Source organism: Cladophialophora psammophila, assembly GCF_000585535.1.
Source record: "Cladophialophora psammophila CBS 110553 chromosome Unknown aczJe-supercont1.7, whole genome shotgun sequence".
Lineage (NCBI taxonomy): Eukaryota > Fungi > Ascomycota > Eurotiomycetes > Chaetothyriales > Herpotrichiellaceae > Cladophialophora > Cladophialophora psammophila.
The window spans coordinates 1,325,298-1,336,807 of NW_006912928.1; the positions used below are offsets into that span (position 1 = coordinate 1,325,298).

Consider the following 11,510-nt stretch of genomic DNA (forward strand, 5'->3'; position numbering starts at 1 on the left):
TCTACGTGATCCCTGGGGTCGGAGCAGCGACAGTCCGTCCGACAGTGATCTTGGGCGGTTGTGGGGCCTTGGGTGGGGTTTGTCTCGCTGGCTGCTTACTCTAATACCCTACAGACAGGATAGCCAAAGCTACCGACAGCGTCCCGATCGATATCCCAGTAGAACGGTGTAGGTAGCCTTGATGGTCCAGTGGCTGGGAACAGGCGTTGTGCAGAGCGACTTGACTAGGGCGAAGACTATCCCGCACCTGTGGCCACTTCGAGCAACTGCAAAGCTCCTTCGCAGGTAGTCTTCTGTCTGAGAGCAAGGGGTTTCAAGATCAAAAAAATGCTGATTAAGGTGGAAACAACTTCTTTTGGAGCCGGCAAGGCTGGCGGAAAAGGGGTATCGGAGCCCATAAATCTTGGCTTCTGATTGGCGGAAGCACTTGGACACGTTCAGGTTGTTGAGACCGCATTCCCCGCGTCGTACCCAGATTACTCGAGAACGAAAAACCTAAATCGCTATATACGGTTTTTGATCCTAGTGGGTGAGTGAAGGCCGCTTTAACCTGAGCATTAACTGAGCCTTTAGCTGAACATCACTGAGCGAAACGCCGTGAGCCCAATCTGGCGCTCTGGAAATCGGCCATAGTTGCCCCTCGGCTAGGCGCCTGTTTCAGACAGATGTTAGGGAATGTTCCCGGAATTCTACAGAACAAACACAGCAAAGGGGCCAAGACGCTAAACGGGGGAGGAACGTATAAAAGCCGCACCCTCTCCCCTTTTCTGCTCAAAGCCTCTTTAAGGCTTTGAGTCTCTGTAGATACGCTGAGTATACGAAGGATATTACTGTAACAGAGCACTTCAGGGTTCGGCGTGCACGTGCAACAACGCACAGAGGCCTGTCCAGCAGATCGGGAATCGAGAACGCGCTTCTGGTTGATACTGACAAGACAACACCACTACCAACACCACCACCAACACCACCCAGAGAGGCAGCGGCTAGAGCAACGAACACCTAGCACAGCGGCAGCATCGAGGAACAGGACAGAACTGATAAAAACACTCAGGAATTAGGTAGACAGCGCCAAAAAGCCATAGAATTCATGATACTCTGCTCAAACTGTAAAGAAATGGCACACTGCCAGCACTGTAAACTGTTCCGCACCCCCCTCTCTGCAAGCCCATTTTGGTTTGACATGTGACTAGACAACTTTTCCTCCCTGCCACCGCTCTACCAGCCCAGCACGGCCCATCACAGCACAGCCACCTTGCCTTGTTACAATATAAGTAGAGAGTATAGAACGGTTTCGGAATGCGCTCTGCCTACTATCTATCGTGGTAGATTAAAAATTATTAGTGTGGGAATCGCTGGCGATTTGCCGAAGTGGTCTGCCTAAGAAATTGTTCTTATGGCCATTGCATCAAATGATCATCTTTCGCAGCTGAACTAGGCGCCGAGTACTGTGCTTCTTCAATACCATTCCAATCTCATCCGCAACCTCATCCCTCACGAAGATATACCTATCTCGTCTGAGGCTTCTCAAGCGAGCTTACAGGCCCGCATGAAGTTATTTTCGTGTAGCCAGATCCTGATGGCTTTACTCTTGACGTATAGGACCATTGCAGATGCATACACCACTAGGTTGACAGCCATGACCACCATCAGGACTACTAGAGGGCCGTCTCGGATCAACCAGTCATTGATCACCCATGTCCAGATCCAGGCTATCGCGCTCTTCATGGAAGCCAGCGTTACCATGAGCTCGACACTCAGCTCTTGATGGCAATCTAGTGCGTAGCTCATGGCAATGGTGGCGCCCATTTGACCACCAGCGCTTAGGATACCGTAGCCAATAATAGGTCCAGCCCAGTGTGTCTGATAGTGAAGACATAAAGCAGCAATTAGATAGCCGATGACTGTCAAAGCAGCGGCGATGACGCAGGTTGGAAGACGCATTTCCGGCTCTCTGATACCATTATTGCGGCGCGTCAAGAAATTCGCAACGTTATCGGCCGCGGGACCGCACACGTAAGTGCCGACAAGGGACCCGATCAAGGGGGAACCAAAGATGAGACCCTGAGCAGCTGGGCTGAATGAATACGGCCTGTTGATTTTAGTAATTTATGACACCCAAGGATAAGATATCCTGCACTCACGGTGGCGTGTCCATTTGTGGTGGCCATGATAACATTCCAGCTTATTGCCAATCCATAACAACAACATGACCAGATTACGGTGGGATAAGCAAGCAGTACGAATGGTCGCGCGAAGGCCTGCCACAAGGAGACACTCTTGTCATTTAGGCCCCAGAAAGATAGCTCCCGTAAGAAAGTCTTTTTCGGGACGGTGAAAGTATTCAGTTCGACGACCTCAATCTGAGACACTCCTTCAGAGTCCTTACCAGCGTCGGTCACAATCTGCTGGAAATCTAACGTAGGTCGAGCCCCGAGATACATTGTTTCCGGCATGTGGAGGAACTGACCGATCGAGAGGGCGAAAATAAAGGTCGCCACAATATAAAATGTCCAGGCCATCCCGAGACTTTGAATGATGAGTGCCGACAACATCGGCCCAAGCTCGTTTCCTCCTAGGATGCCTGTAAAGGTTGCTTTAGAAAAGACAAAATTCGATTTAAGGTGCATTATCGAGGACTCGAGGTATGCCCAAACTCTTGTCGAAGTGAGTACTCACTTAGTCCATAGTACGAGACCTTAGCACCTCGGTCGTGTAAGAAGAAAATATCTGTGATTGTGCTCGGCACGATGGATTCGATAGGAGCTTCGAAGACACCAAGGAAGGCTCGACCGACAAGGAAAGATGTGTACGTAGTTTTGCTGGCAATCGCCAGCCAGATACAGCCGACACCCATCAGCGTGTTTGAGAAGAGGTAGACTGGTCGCCGACCATATTTTACAGCGAATGGCCTGTCACGTACATGAGTACTCGGAAACAAGCAAAATAGCGCGAAGAGCTATCGAACATCCATAGGGTAGTCGCAACGCCCTGGCATATGAGTGTCGCGCCAACCGTGTAGGTCATCCGTTGAATGGATGTCTTGTAGAAAGTCGCGCCTTCTACCATCCCTGGCGGCACTGATTAGCTCAATAGTCACCTCAATGGCCTAATAGCTCTTACAAGCAGTCATGATAGGCCCAGTGACAGCACCCATGAAGGAATAGCCCAAGGCGTAAAAGAAAGTGACCCATTTCTTGAGGGTGGGCCAACGCAAAGGATCGTTGGGATCGGTCAAGGATGGCTGAGGAACGAGCAGCAGATGGCCATCTCCTGATTCGACATGCTGAAGATCGTGTAGCCTGCGAGATCCTAGGCCGTCTTCAGCAATGTCGTACAGAATCTCAGTGCCGGGGGCAGCCCGGTAGATGGACTGATTGCTATCAACAGACGTGATTTCCTGAGGCATGGTTTCGATCGAGTGGTATATTTGGTAAGAAGGTATGGGACGGCTAGGAGTTCTCTGTAGCTGAGAACCGCGTTAAGTCGTGGAGAGACATGTCCTTATACTTCGGAGAATGGAGTGGTTGCGATGCCGCCCAAAGAGATCCGGGGTAAGTGCAGCCAATGTGATTCAAGAACCTCCACAGACAATAAACGGAATTTTCAGGGCTCTAGGCATAGGAGAGGTGCCGCAGAAGCGCCTCGACCAAGAGAAGCTCGATTGGCAGGGAGTTAGGGTGGCAGTGGCTTTGTTGTATAAGTTAGCTTGAGGACACTCTTCCTAGGGACTATTCGGGGAATGTATGTCCACCACTCGGACTGACATGGGCGGATGAGAGGATTGAGCCCAAGAGCCAGATTACGCATAAAGCAGTGCTGATTGGAGGCTTTGTTCCGAAAATTAGGGGTAGGCTCGGAGGCTTTATTCCGTCAGCTGGCCATACCTCAGCGTGATTGGTTCAACTAATCCCGTGCACAGAAATGCCTACAAGTACTCGTGGGGTACAGTACAAAGAGGGGACCCAAACGATGGAAAATGGCACGCTGTCTCATTGCAGGCTTAAGACTTATTCAAACTTCCCAAACCTCACTGGTCCGCGATAGTGGAGGAACCTCCGGCTACTAGATCGCTTATCATCTCCATTCCCAGAGCATTTGTTTTAAGATTCTGAAAACAGCAGGAATGACATTCCATCCATTGAATAAGACTGCTCAAGCTCTCGAACGTCTGGACTGCTGAGCGCATTGCTTCTTATCTCGTGAGTTTTCTGTTATGCCAAATCTCATCCCACAATTTGTGAGTGACAAACCTTTCCGTCGTTGTACATGAGACAACAACTGCGGAAAGAGTCGCTGAACATGTCGAAAGCCACTGTATAGTGTCATATATGGAAACCTCTGTAACAAAGCTGAAGGCGTCGGAAAAAATATTTCGAGTGCGTCCTTGACCTGGGCGAGATACAGGGCTGCGTCATCCCGCTGGATGAAGCACCTGTGTTCTCGCAACAGCAAAGCCTGGATGATCTGCAAAGGAACGCGCTGGTTTCGCCCGTGGTCAATGGGGTGTGTTGCAATATTGCTTCCCGAAGCGTTAACGATGTCCAGTTGTCGTCAGCGATTCGTCTACCTTTTTGAATGCTCTCACTGGCTATAACCATTGATTCATTCCTTCCACTGACTTCGAACTTCCCCGCCCAGGCAAACCACTCAGTCCCTTGCGAGACGCCAGAGGAGGAGGTTAGGTGGTGATGCTCTGGGGATGTTTTATGCTCAAGCACAGCACTCGCAAGAGCAAGAGCTACAGAGCAATCGATTTTTTATACTGACACTTGAAGAGAGCCATTGCATCATTCGGAACCGTCAGATCCCCCACGAATTTGAAGAGTCACACCCCCTTTCTCTGCGGCTCGGGCATATAGTATTGAAACAACTACTTGATCTTGAGATGAGGAGAAAGCAGGCGCACCCGATTTGAAAATTTCTGCTTTATGCCAGGGCACATTTTCGACGGAGAGACCGAGTCGCGCAATATAATCCAGTCCGATGGTAGTAATACCAGTGATGACGAGTTTATCAAGAAAATTCATAGCATCACATACTCCGCCATGATCCGTCTCAATGATTGCTGCCTCAATCTCTTCCCTAATGAAGGTGTGAAATGCCACTAGTGCTGAATGCGGGAGAAAGCAAGGCCATTTCTCCTTGCCCTCCGCCACCTGCAAATCCTGAGAAGACAGTTGATCCCACACCTCAAAGAAGCATTTCACAGAGAGCTCCCTACTTTTGGTTGGTCATTGACCTGAATCCTTTCCCGAATGGTACAGTCTATGACTTAAAGAGGATATGGTGGACTCTAGAAGGGATCCAAAGGACCGTCAGGCTATTATTATAGCTATGTACTGGTCCAGACACGGAAGTATTCCGGGTTCCCTAGACATCTACTACGGATGGAAGTGGCAAGTTCATCCCAAACATAAAACCGCGCAGCCATTCGTTACAGGGACTTTTTTTTTTTGAGGGGATCCCGCCGGATGCGGAATGTGGCTGGAGTAAGTGACTCGCTCCTGCAGCATGACCAGGGATCAACGGTGACGAGTCGGCCGGATAGGCATTGGACTATCGCACAACTCATGCTGTGCTCCAAGGTGACTTCGGAAGGGGAGACTCAAAAAATGAGTGAGCCTCGAGTTATGCAGACAATGTCCGTGATCCGGTCGACCATCCCATTTTTAGTGCTTCCTGCGGATGCGCTCAATAACATCCTAGAGGCCATGCCGCTTAACATGCTAGCCTGCGACAGCCAGAACAAAGAGCAATGACTAGAGCTTTACAAGGAATCTAAGGAGAATCGAATTAGTACTCTCCGTGCTAAAACTGTGTCATCAGCGTTGAGTTTGCCCAAGCGCATTAACTGGCTTGTCGGTGTGTTCCACGCACGAAAACAAGTCTGTCCACGAGAGTGACTATGAATTAGTCACGCAGCTTCGGGGTATAAGGATAAAATCAAACTCTAATAACCAGAATACTTCTCTTTCCAACCCGTCGACCGTCCTCTTGAACGTCTTCAGTCCGTTGTCACGGCACAACCTTGAGAGACCCTCGGATTGCGCGTGTGACCGCCTTCGTGGCCACGTGACATTGATTGCTCTGTCACGTGACCATGTAACCCCTGAACCAATTGCTATATATTAAGACCGTCCTGGCCTAAGTAGCGATCAATCTCTTTGGCAATCAGCAAACAATCCTTTACGCTCACTCAGAACTCCTTCGAAGGCCATTGAATCACCAAGACCTAGTAAATCAGGGGGGAATGTCTCAGCTGGATAACTATATAACTCGAGCAGAGAGCCCGAATGTCCCTTCGAGCTCTATGTCTCTCCTCCTGTACTTCACAGTGCATCAAGCTGGCTATATCAAGGACTCTTAAGCCTCGCGTACAAACTTGATGGTCACTCTTTTCCCTGGATACCCCATGCATGGCAATTCAAGCTTTGCTTTGAAGGCACTAGCTGCGGAATACATAAAAGCTCATGTGATCTGCGAGATAGCAACCGCTCTCCGCTGCGACTGACCATGCTGCTCGGTGTCAGGACTAAACTGGGGCCAACGAGGGTGATGCTAATGAGGGGGCAAATTTGACTCGGAATGCCACACATCCAATTAGCTACAATTGGGCCCGTCAGCTCCCCGTGTCCCAATTGCACGGCTTCCCGTTCAGGCGATCTCAAGGCGTGAAGGCGACTTGTGCAATGATATCCAGGGAACTTGGTCGTCAAACACTCGTATTTGTCATCGCTCAATCTTCCCGGCCGCACTGGGCGGAATTTTGGCCTTTGAGATCGATGGGTAGGCTTTTTGGTGGTTCTTAGGCCTTGGCATGGTCAACACATTTGCTGTTGCTTAAGTCGTCATCCTACGCCTGCCACACAGGCCAGACCGTTAGCATCTTCCCGTCTCACCCCCGCATAATGATAGCAGTGTGTTTTCATTCCACTGGTGACTCCTCCGTCCTCCGCGTTGAGGACGACGTGCCGGTGCCAGAGATAAAGGACGACGAGATTTTGGTCAAAGTCGAGTACGCCGGAGTCAACTTTGTCGACACCTATCCACGCAGTGGATTGTATCCCATCAAATTGTCTGGAATTATAGGGCGGGAAGGAGCTGGAATTATGGCACAGTATCAACGGAACAGAATGCCGAGATTGCAAAGCAGCATGGGTGTGATCATGTGATCGACTTCCGCGAACAAAGCGTGCTGTCTCAGGTCCTGAAGTTGACCGGTGGGAAAGGTTGCCATGCTGTGCTAAGTGGCATTGGAAAGTCCACATTTACCGATGACCTAGCAGCTACGCGGATAAAGGACACCCTCATGTCGTATGGCAGCAACAGCATTAGACCAGTAACCGACTTTAACCTTCTGGACCTGAGCAAGAAGAATGTGAAGGTGGTCCGTCCGAACTCTGGCAAATTATATCGCCGGAAGAGAGGAATTTATGGAAAGGGCTTAGCAACTGCTTGAGCTGTTAGACAAGAAGAATATCTCTGTACCGATAGGAGGAGAGTATAGTCTTAACACAGGTAGCGAAGCTCACGATGATTTGACTGGGCAGAGGACGATCGGGAAATTGATTGTGAAGGTAGATAATTGAATATCTACAAAGATCTTTCGACATGGATCTTTTGAAGACTGCAAGAGCCGTAGCCCAATTCGAGATTTGACATGTGCATTGCCTCTTTAAGGAACACAGTATTCTCATGGCTCACCAGGCCAGACTCTATCTGCCACATCCCGGACGAGTTTCAGCTTGGCCAGCATGTCGTCCCAGGTAATGGCATTACCACTGCTGTGGCTAGCGAAGCCACACTGGGGGCTTACGCCTAGCTGATTCAAAGCCTCCTTCTCGCTGCAGCCTTGCCCCTTTGAGACCCACTTCGCGGCCTCATGAACTCTCGCAACAGTTTTGTCCAGGTCCTCTAGCTTTGGATACTTACTGCTCACAACACCGAGTATGACGGTTTTATTCGGTGGCAAGTATTGTAGGGGTGCAAATCCTCCATCTCTCTCGGTGTCGAACTCCAAATAGAAAGTGTGTACTTGAAGGTTCTGCAAGAGCCGAATGGCTATACGGTCATAAGCTCCCTCGGTGAAATGTCTTGACTTAACAAAATTGCCACGGCACAGATGGACTCCAACGTGAAGATTCTCCGGACATTTGCTCATGATCCTGTTGTAAACATCAATATACTTTTCGAATAGCTCATCTGCAGTGCACGTGTTGGTTTCATCATTGTCAAAATTTTCAACCATGTTTGAATTGCAGAAGTCTGCCTCTGAAATTAGCGAATGAGTTGATAGCAGCTAGAGCGAAACTCACAGCAGATGTTGGGGTCGTCGATCTGCACATTGCGCAGACCCTGGTCATAAAGGACTTGCAATTCCGTCTGAAAGGCCTGGATGACATCGACGAAATATTCGTCGTCGGACTTGTAAACATCCTTGGGATAGGCCGAGCCCTCCTTGTAGCGGAGATGGTACCAGTTTGGAGCAGGAATGGTCAGTTTGATCTTTCCATGTTCCTCCTTAGGCAGTATATTTTGGAGATAATGGAGCTGCTCGATATGTGCCTTTGATGCCGCTGGGCTGTGCTTGATCTTACCAACGCAGATGACAGTCTCACCTGGTTTGTGGTTTTTCTGGCAGTGTCCTTTGTTATCATTTATCCTGGGTCAAGAGAAGGGGTCAGCTATATCTCAAGAAATGCCGCCACATCTGGAATATAGGGACGAAAAATATCTGGATCAGGTCCAACAACTTCTTTCATGCCCTCGAGATTGGGCCAGAAAGTACCCCAGAACATATGGCGACGATATTCGCCATCATTGATTGCATGATACCCATAATCCTGCTGCAGCTTGACGACCTCTATGATTGCCTTGTCTTCAACCTTGCGAAGCTCCTCGTCTGACGCTTCCTTTTCGTTCCATGCATGACGCGCTTGTAGTAGATATTGAGGTCGCAGAAAAGAGCCGACCTGCTCGGCACGAAATGGTGGATTGCGATGCGAGTGGGACACCATATTGGAGAGACTTTACGCAAACAGGCTGCAGAGAGGGAGCGGACAGAGAGGTTGGAATCGAGATGCACACTTCTAGAAAGACAAGCTCATGATGGGACCTTCCAACTTTGGAATCGACGTTTTGTTTATAGAGTCGCGGAAGCCGCGTCATTCCCATTTTCACCCAAGAATCCAAATGCCCGACACGATCCGGAGCTCTGCTCCCTACTATCGGACATCTTGGGCCAGTTCGTGTGGCACATGGTACACGCTAGGCTACCTCATCCAAGGTTTAAGGGGCTCAGTCTCCACATCTAAATCGCTCGTTCAGACCTGACTGGCACTTGCTGCGGATCGGGTAACCCCATTTATCCATTCCCTCCCGCCTCGGCTCCAGGCTACACCTTTTCATCCTCCATCCTACTCCGTACAGTATTCTTAGGTTCTGGGGATAGCAGCAATCAACCCACATCCCCTAAAAGGGTATCCGACGGATATAGGGTAGACCAGTAAAAGACAGGCACAACACAATTCGTCTAACTGACTGCCCAGTGTGCTGTTGGGGCCCTGGCAAGTACATCCAACTTTGCCCTGAACAGGGGCTTGATTCCATTACCGGGCCCTTTTCGATCACCAGCGATACCCGCATCTTGGGGCATTCTTTTGGAGGCCTCCGCAACCACTATCCTGCGCCGCCCCATTCCGCCGGCATGTTCGTGGAGCTTCTATCACCATGCCAGCGATCCCGTGACAAGTTCGGGCTATATAGAGGCGACGGAATAGGAACGCAGCTTTCGAAGGAATAACAAACAGTAAAGGTGTTTCCACGTTGACTTCTAGATCTGTGTCTGTCCTCTGTGCTGCGGAATACAACATGTCTACCTCATTCACGTCGATTCCCCTGGTAAACTTCGGGCGTCTCAGAGACCCTGCGACCAAAAAAGCAGAGCTTGCAATTCTCCAAGACGCTGTATTTAATGTTGGATTCCTGTATTTGGCGAATACTGGTTTGGAGGTAAGTGGACAGCGTGGTTTTCGTACGAAGACCCATCTAAGGCTTGAGAACAGTCTTTGATCGAGGAGGCACACGCGAGCCTACCAGAAGTGTTCTCGCTCTCCCCTGAACAGAAACGATCAGTTGAGATGCTGCAGTCTCCCCATTTCCTGGGCTATACTGGCCTGGGAGCTGAGACAACGGCAAACCAGCGAGATATACGAGAGGTTCATTGCGCGCTTGCACATACACAATTTAAACTGACTATTCTACAGCAGTTTGACTTCGGGACTCAATGCGAAGAATGGAATTAGGGGGATCCTTTCTGGCAGAGACTGGAAGGGCCTTCGCGATTTCCGAACGACCGCATCAGAGACCTGGTCGAGCGATATACCACCGCTATGTCGGCTTTGGGCAGAGAATTTGTCCACTTTGTCGCAGAATGTCTCTCTCTTCCCGCTGATACTTTCGATCAATTTTTCGGTAAGATGTCGAGGCTAAAGTTTGTGAAATATCCGTCGGCAACTCCAGGCTCACAAGGCGTCGGTCCCCACAAGGACTCCATTGGTTTCTTCACGTTCCTTGCCCAAGACAGCGTCGGAGGGCTTCAAGTGTTAAACAAATCGGGTGTGTGGATTGATGCGACACCCATTCCTGGCAGTTTAGTCGTGAATGTGGCGCAAGGCTTTGAAGCAATCACTGGTGGCGTCTGCAGTGGAACGACCCATCGCGTAGTGGTGAGCCTACGCAGAATGCATTGAATACCCACGCTGACCTTTTCAGGCACCAACAGCGACAACCCGCTACAGTATTCCCTTTTTCCAGGCTGTCAACTTAAATCTGCGGCTCGAAGAACTCAAGAAGTCGACCCAGGAGATTGTTGCAAAGATACCAGTTTCAGATGACAAGAAGAAGAGGGCAGTGGACGTCCCCAGCGAGCTGATCTCGCCATTGTATGAATGTGTAAGCTACAGCCTCATGACCAATGGCCTGTTTGGGCAAGCAACTGATCGATTGGTAGTTTGGAGAAGCGCAACTGAGAAATCGGATATTTAGCCACCCTGATGTTGGCCAGAAGTGGTATCCGGACTTACACCAAAAGTACTCGAAGCAAGTGCTCGTGTGAGATGTATAGGGAAAGAGACTATCAAGATTGGCTCAATTTTTCTGTTTTCAAAGGATTTATGACAGCATGCCAACATGTGTCCTCCTCGAATTACGGACCATTCGCAGTGTCAAGCCGGATAGGATCAATGTGCTGCTGTGAAGTTTGGCAGGCACCGAAAAAGAACGCAGAGTGTCCCAAATCCTAAGCCATTGTTCCATGTTGAAATATGAGGCGCTAGATTCTCAGCTCGATTCTACCCACCACTGTAAGTTATTACAACTAGAGAGAGTGCATCAATTGGAATGCAATTGCAACTAGCTAGTAGGGCATCATCTGGTTCTGTGTATCGATTACAGTTTGCAGTTGTTGCGGCATACCCTCTATCCATTGGTTGAGAGTGAACTGCGTGCTA

General features: G+C 49.6%; 5 protein-coding genes across 5 annotated transcripts; 2 read left to right on the forward strand and 3 right to left on the reverse strand.

The window, feature by feature from the left end:
• Nucleotides 1–1,524: 1,524 nt before the first annotated feature.
• On the reverse strand, nt 1,525–3,406 carry A1O5_05504 (uncharacterized protein; the record flags this gene model as incomplete). The annotated part of the gene is made up of 5 exons (XM_007746105.1): nt 1,525–2,089; nt 2,116–2,581; nt 2,677–2,909; nt 2,966–3,068; nt 3,121–3,406. 5 exons carry the CDS (start codon nt 3,404–3,406, stop codon nt 1,525–1,527), a joined length of 1,653 nt encoding a protein of 550 aa, XP_007744295.1.
• Nucleotides 3,407–4,826: 1,420 nt separating this feature from the next.
• A1O5_05505 (folylpolyglutamate synthase) lies at nt 4,827–5,257 on the reverse strand (the record flags this gene model as incomplete). Its single annotated transcript, XM_007746106.1, has 1 exon — nt 4,827–5,257. A coding segment is annotated over exon 1 (201 nt), but the record flags the coding sequence as incomplete, so codon positions are not given.
• A 1,651-nt stretch (nt 5,258–6,908) lies between these two features.
• On the forward strand, nt 6,909–7,459 carry A1O5_05506 (NADPH2:quinone reductase; the record flags this gene model as incomplete). The annotated part of the gene is made up of 2 exons (XM_007746107.1): nt 6,909–7,015; nt 7,090–7,459. The coding sequence occupies 2 exons, from the start codon at nt 6,909–6,911 to the stop codon at nt 7,457–7,459; spliced, it is 477 nt and encodes a 158-aa protein (XP_007744297.1).
• A 234-nt stretch (nt 7,460–7,693) lies between these two features.
• Nucleotides 7,694–9,017, reverse strand: A1O5_05507 (uncharacterized protein; the record flags this gene model as incomplete). The annotated part of the gene is made up of 3 exons (XM_007746108.1): nt 7,694–8,265; nt 8,316–8,634; nt 8,709–9,017. The coding sequence occupies 3 exons, from the start codon at nt 9,015–9,017 to the stop codon at nt 7,694–7,696; spliced, it is 1,200 nt and encodes a 399-aa protein (XP_007744298.1).
• An 853-nt stretch (nt 9,018–9,870) lies between these two features.
• A1O5_05508 (uncharacterized protein) lies at nt 9,871–11,116 on the forward strand (the record flags this gene model as incomplete). Its single annotated transcript, XM_007746109.1, has 5 exons — nt 9,871–10,011; nt 10,065–10,217; nt 10,305–10,727; nt 10,774–10,953; nt 11,012–11,116. 5 exons carry the CDS (start codon nt 9,871–9,873, stop codon nt 11,114–11,116), a joined length of 1,002 nt encoding a protein of 333 aa, XP_007744299.1.
• Nucleotides 11,117–11,510: the final 394 nt, after the last annotated feature.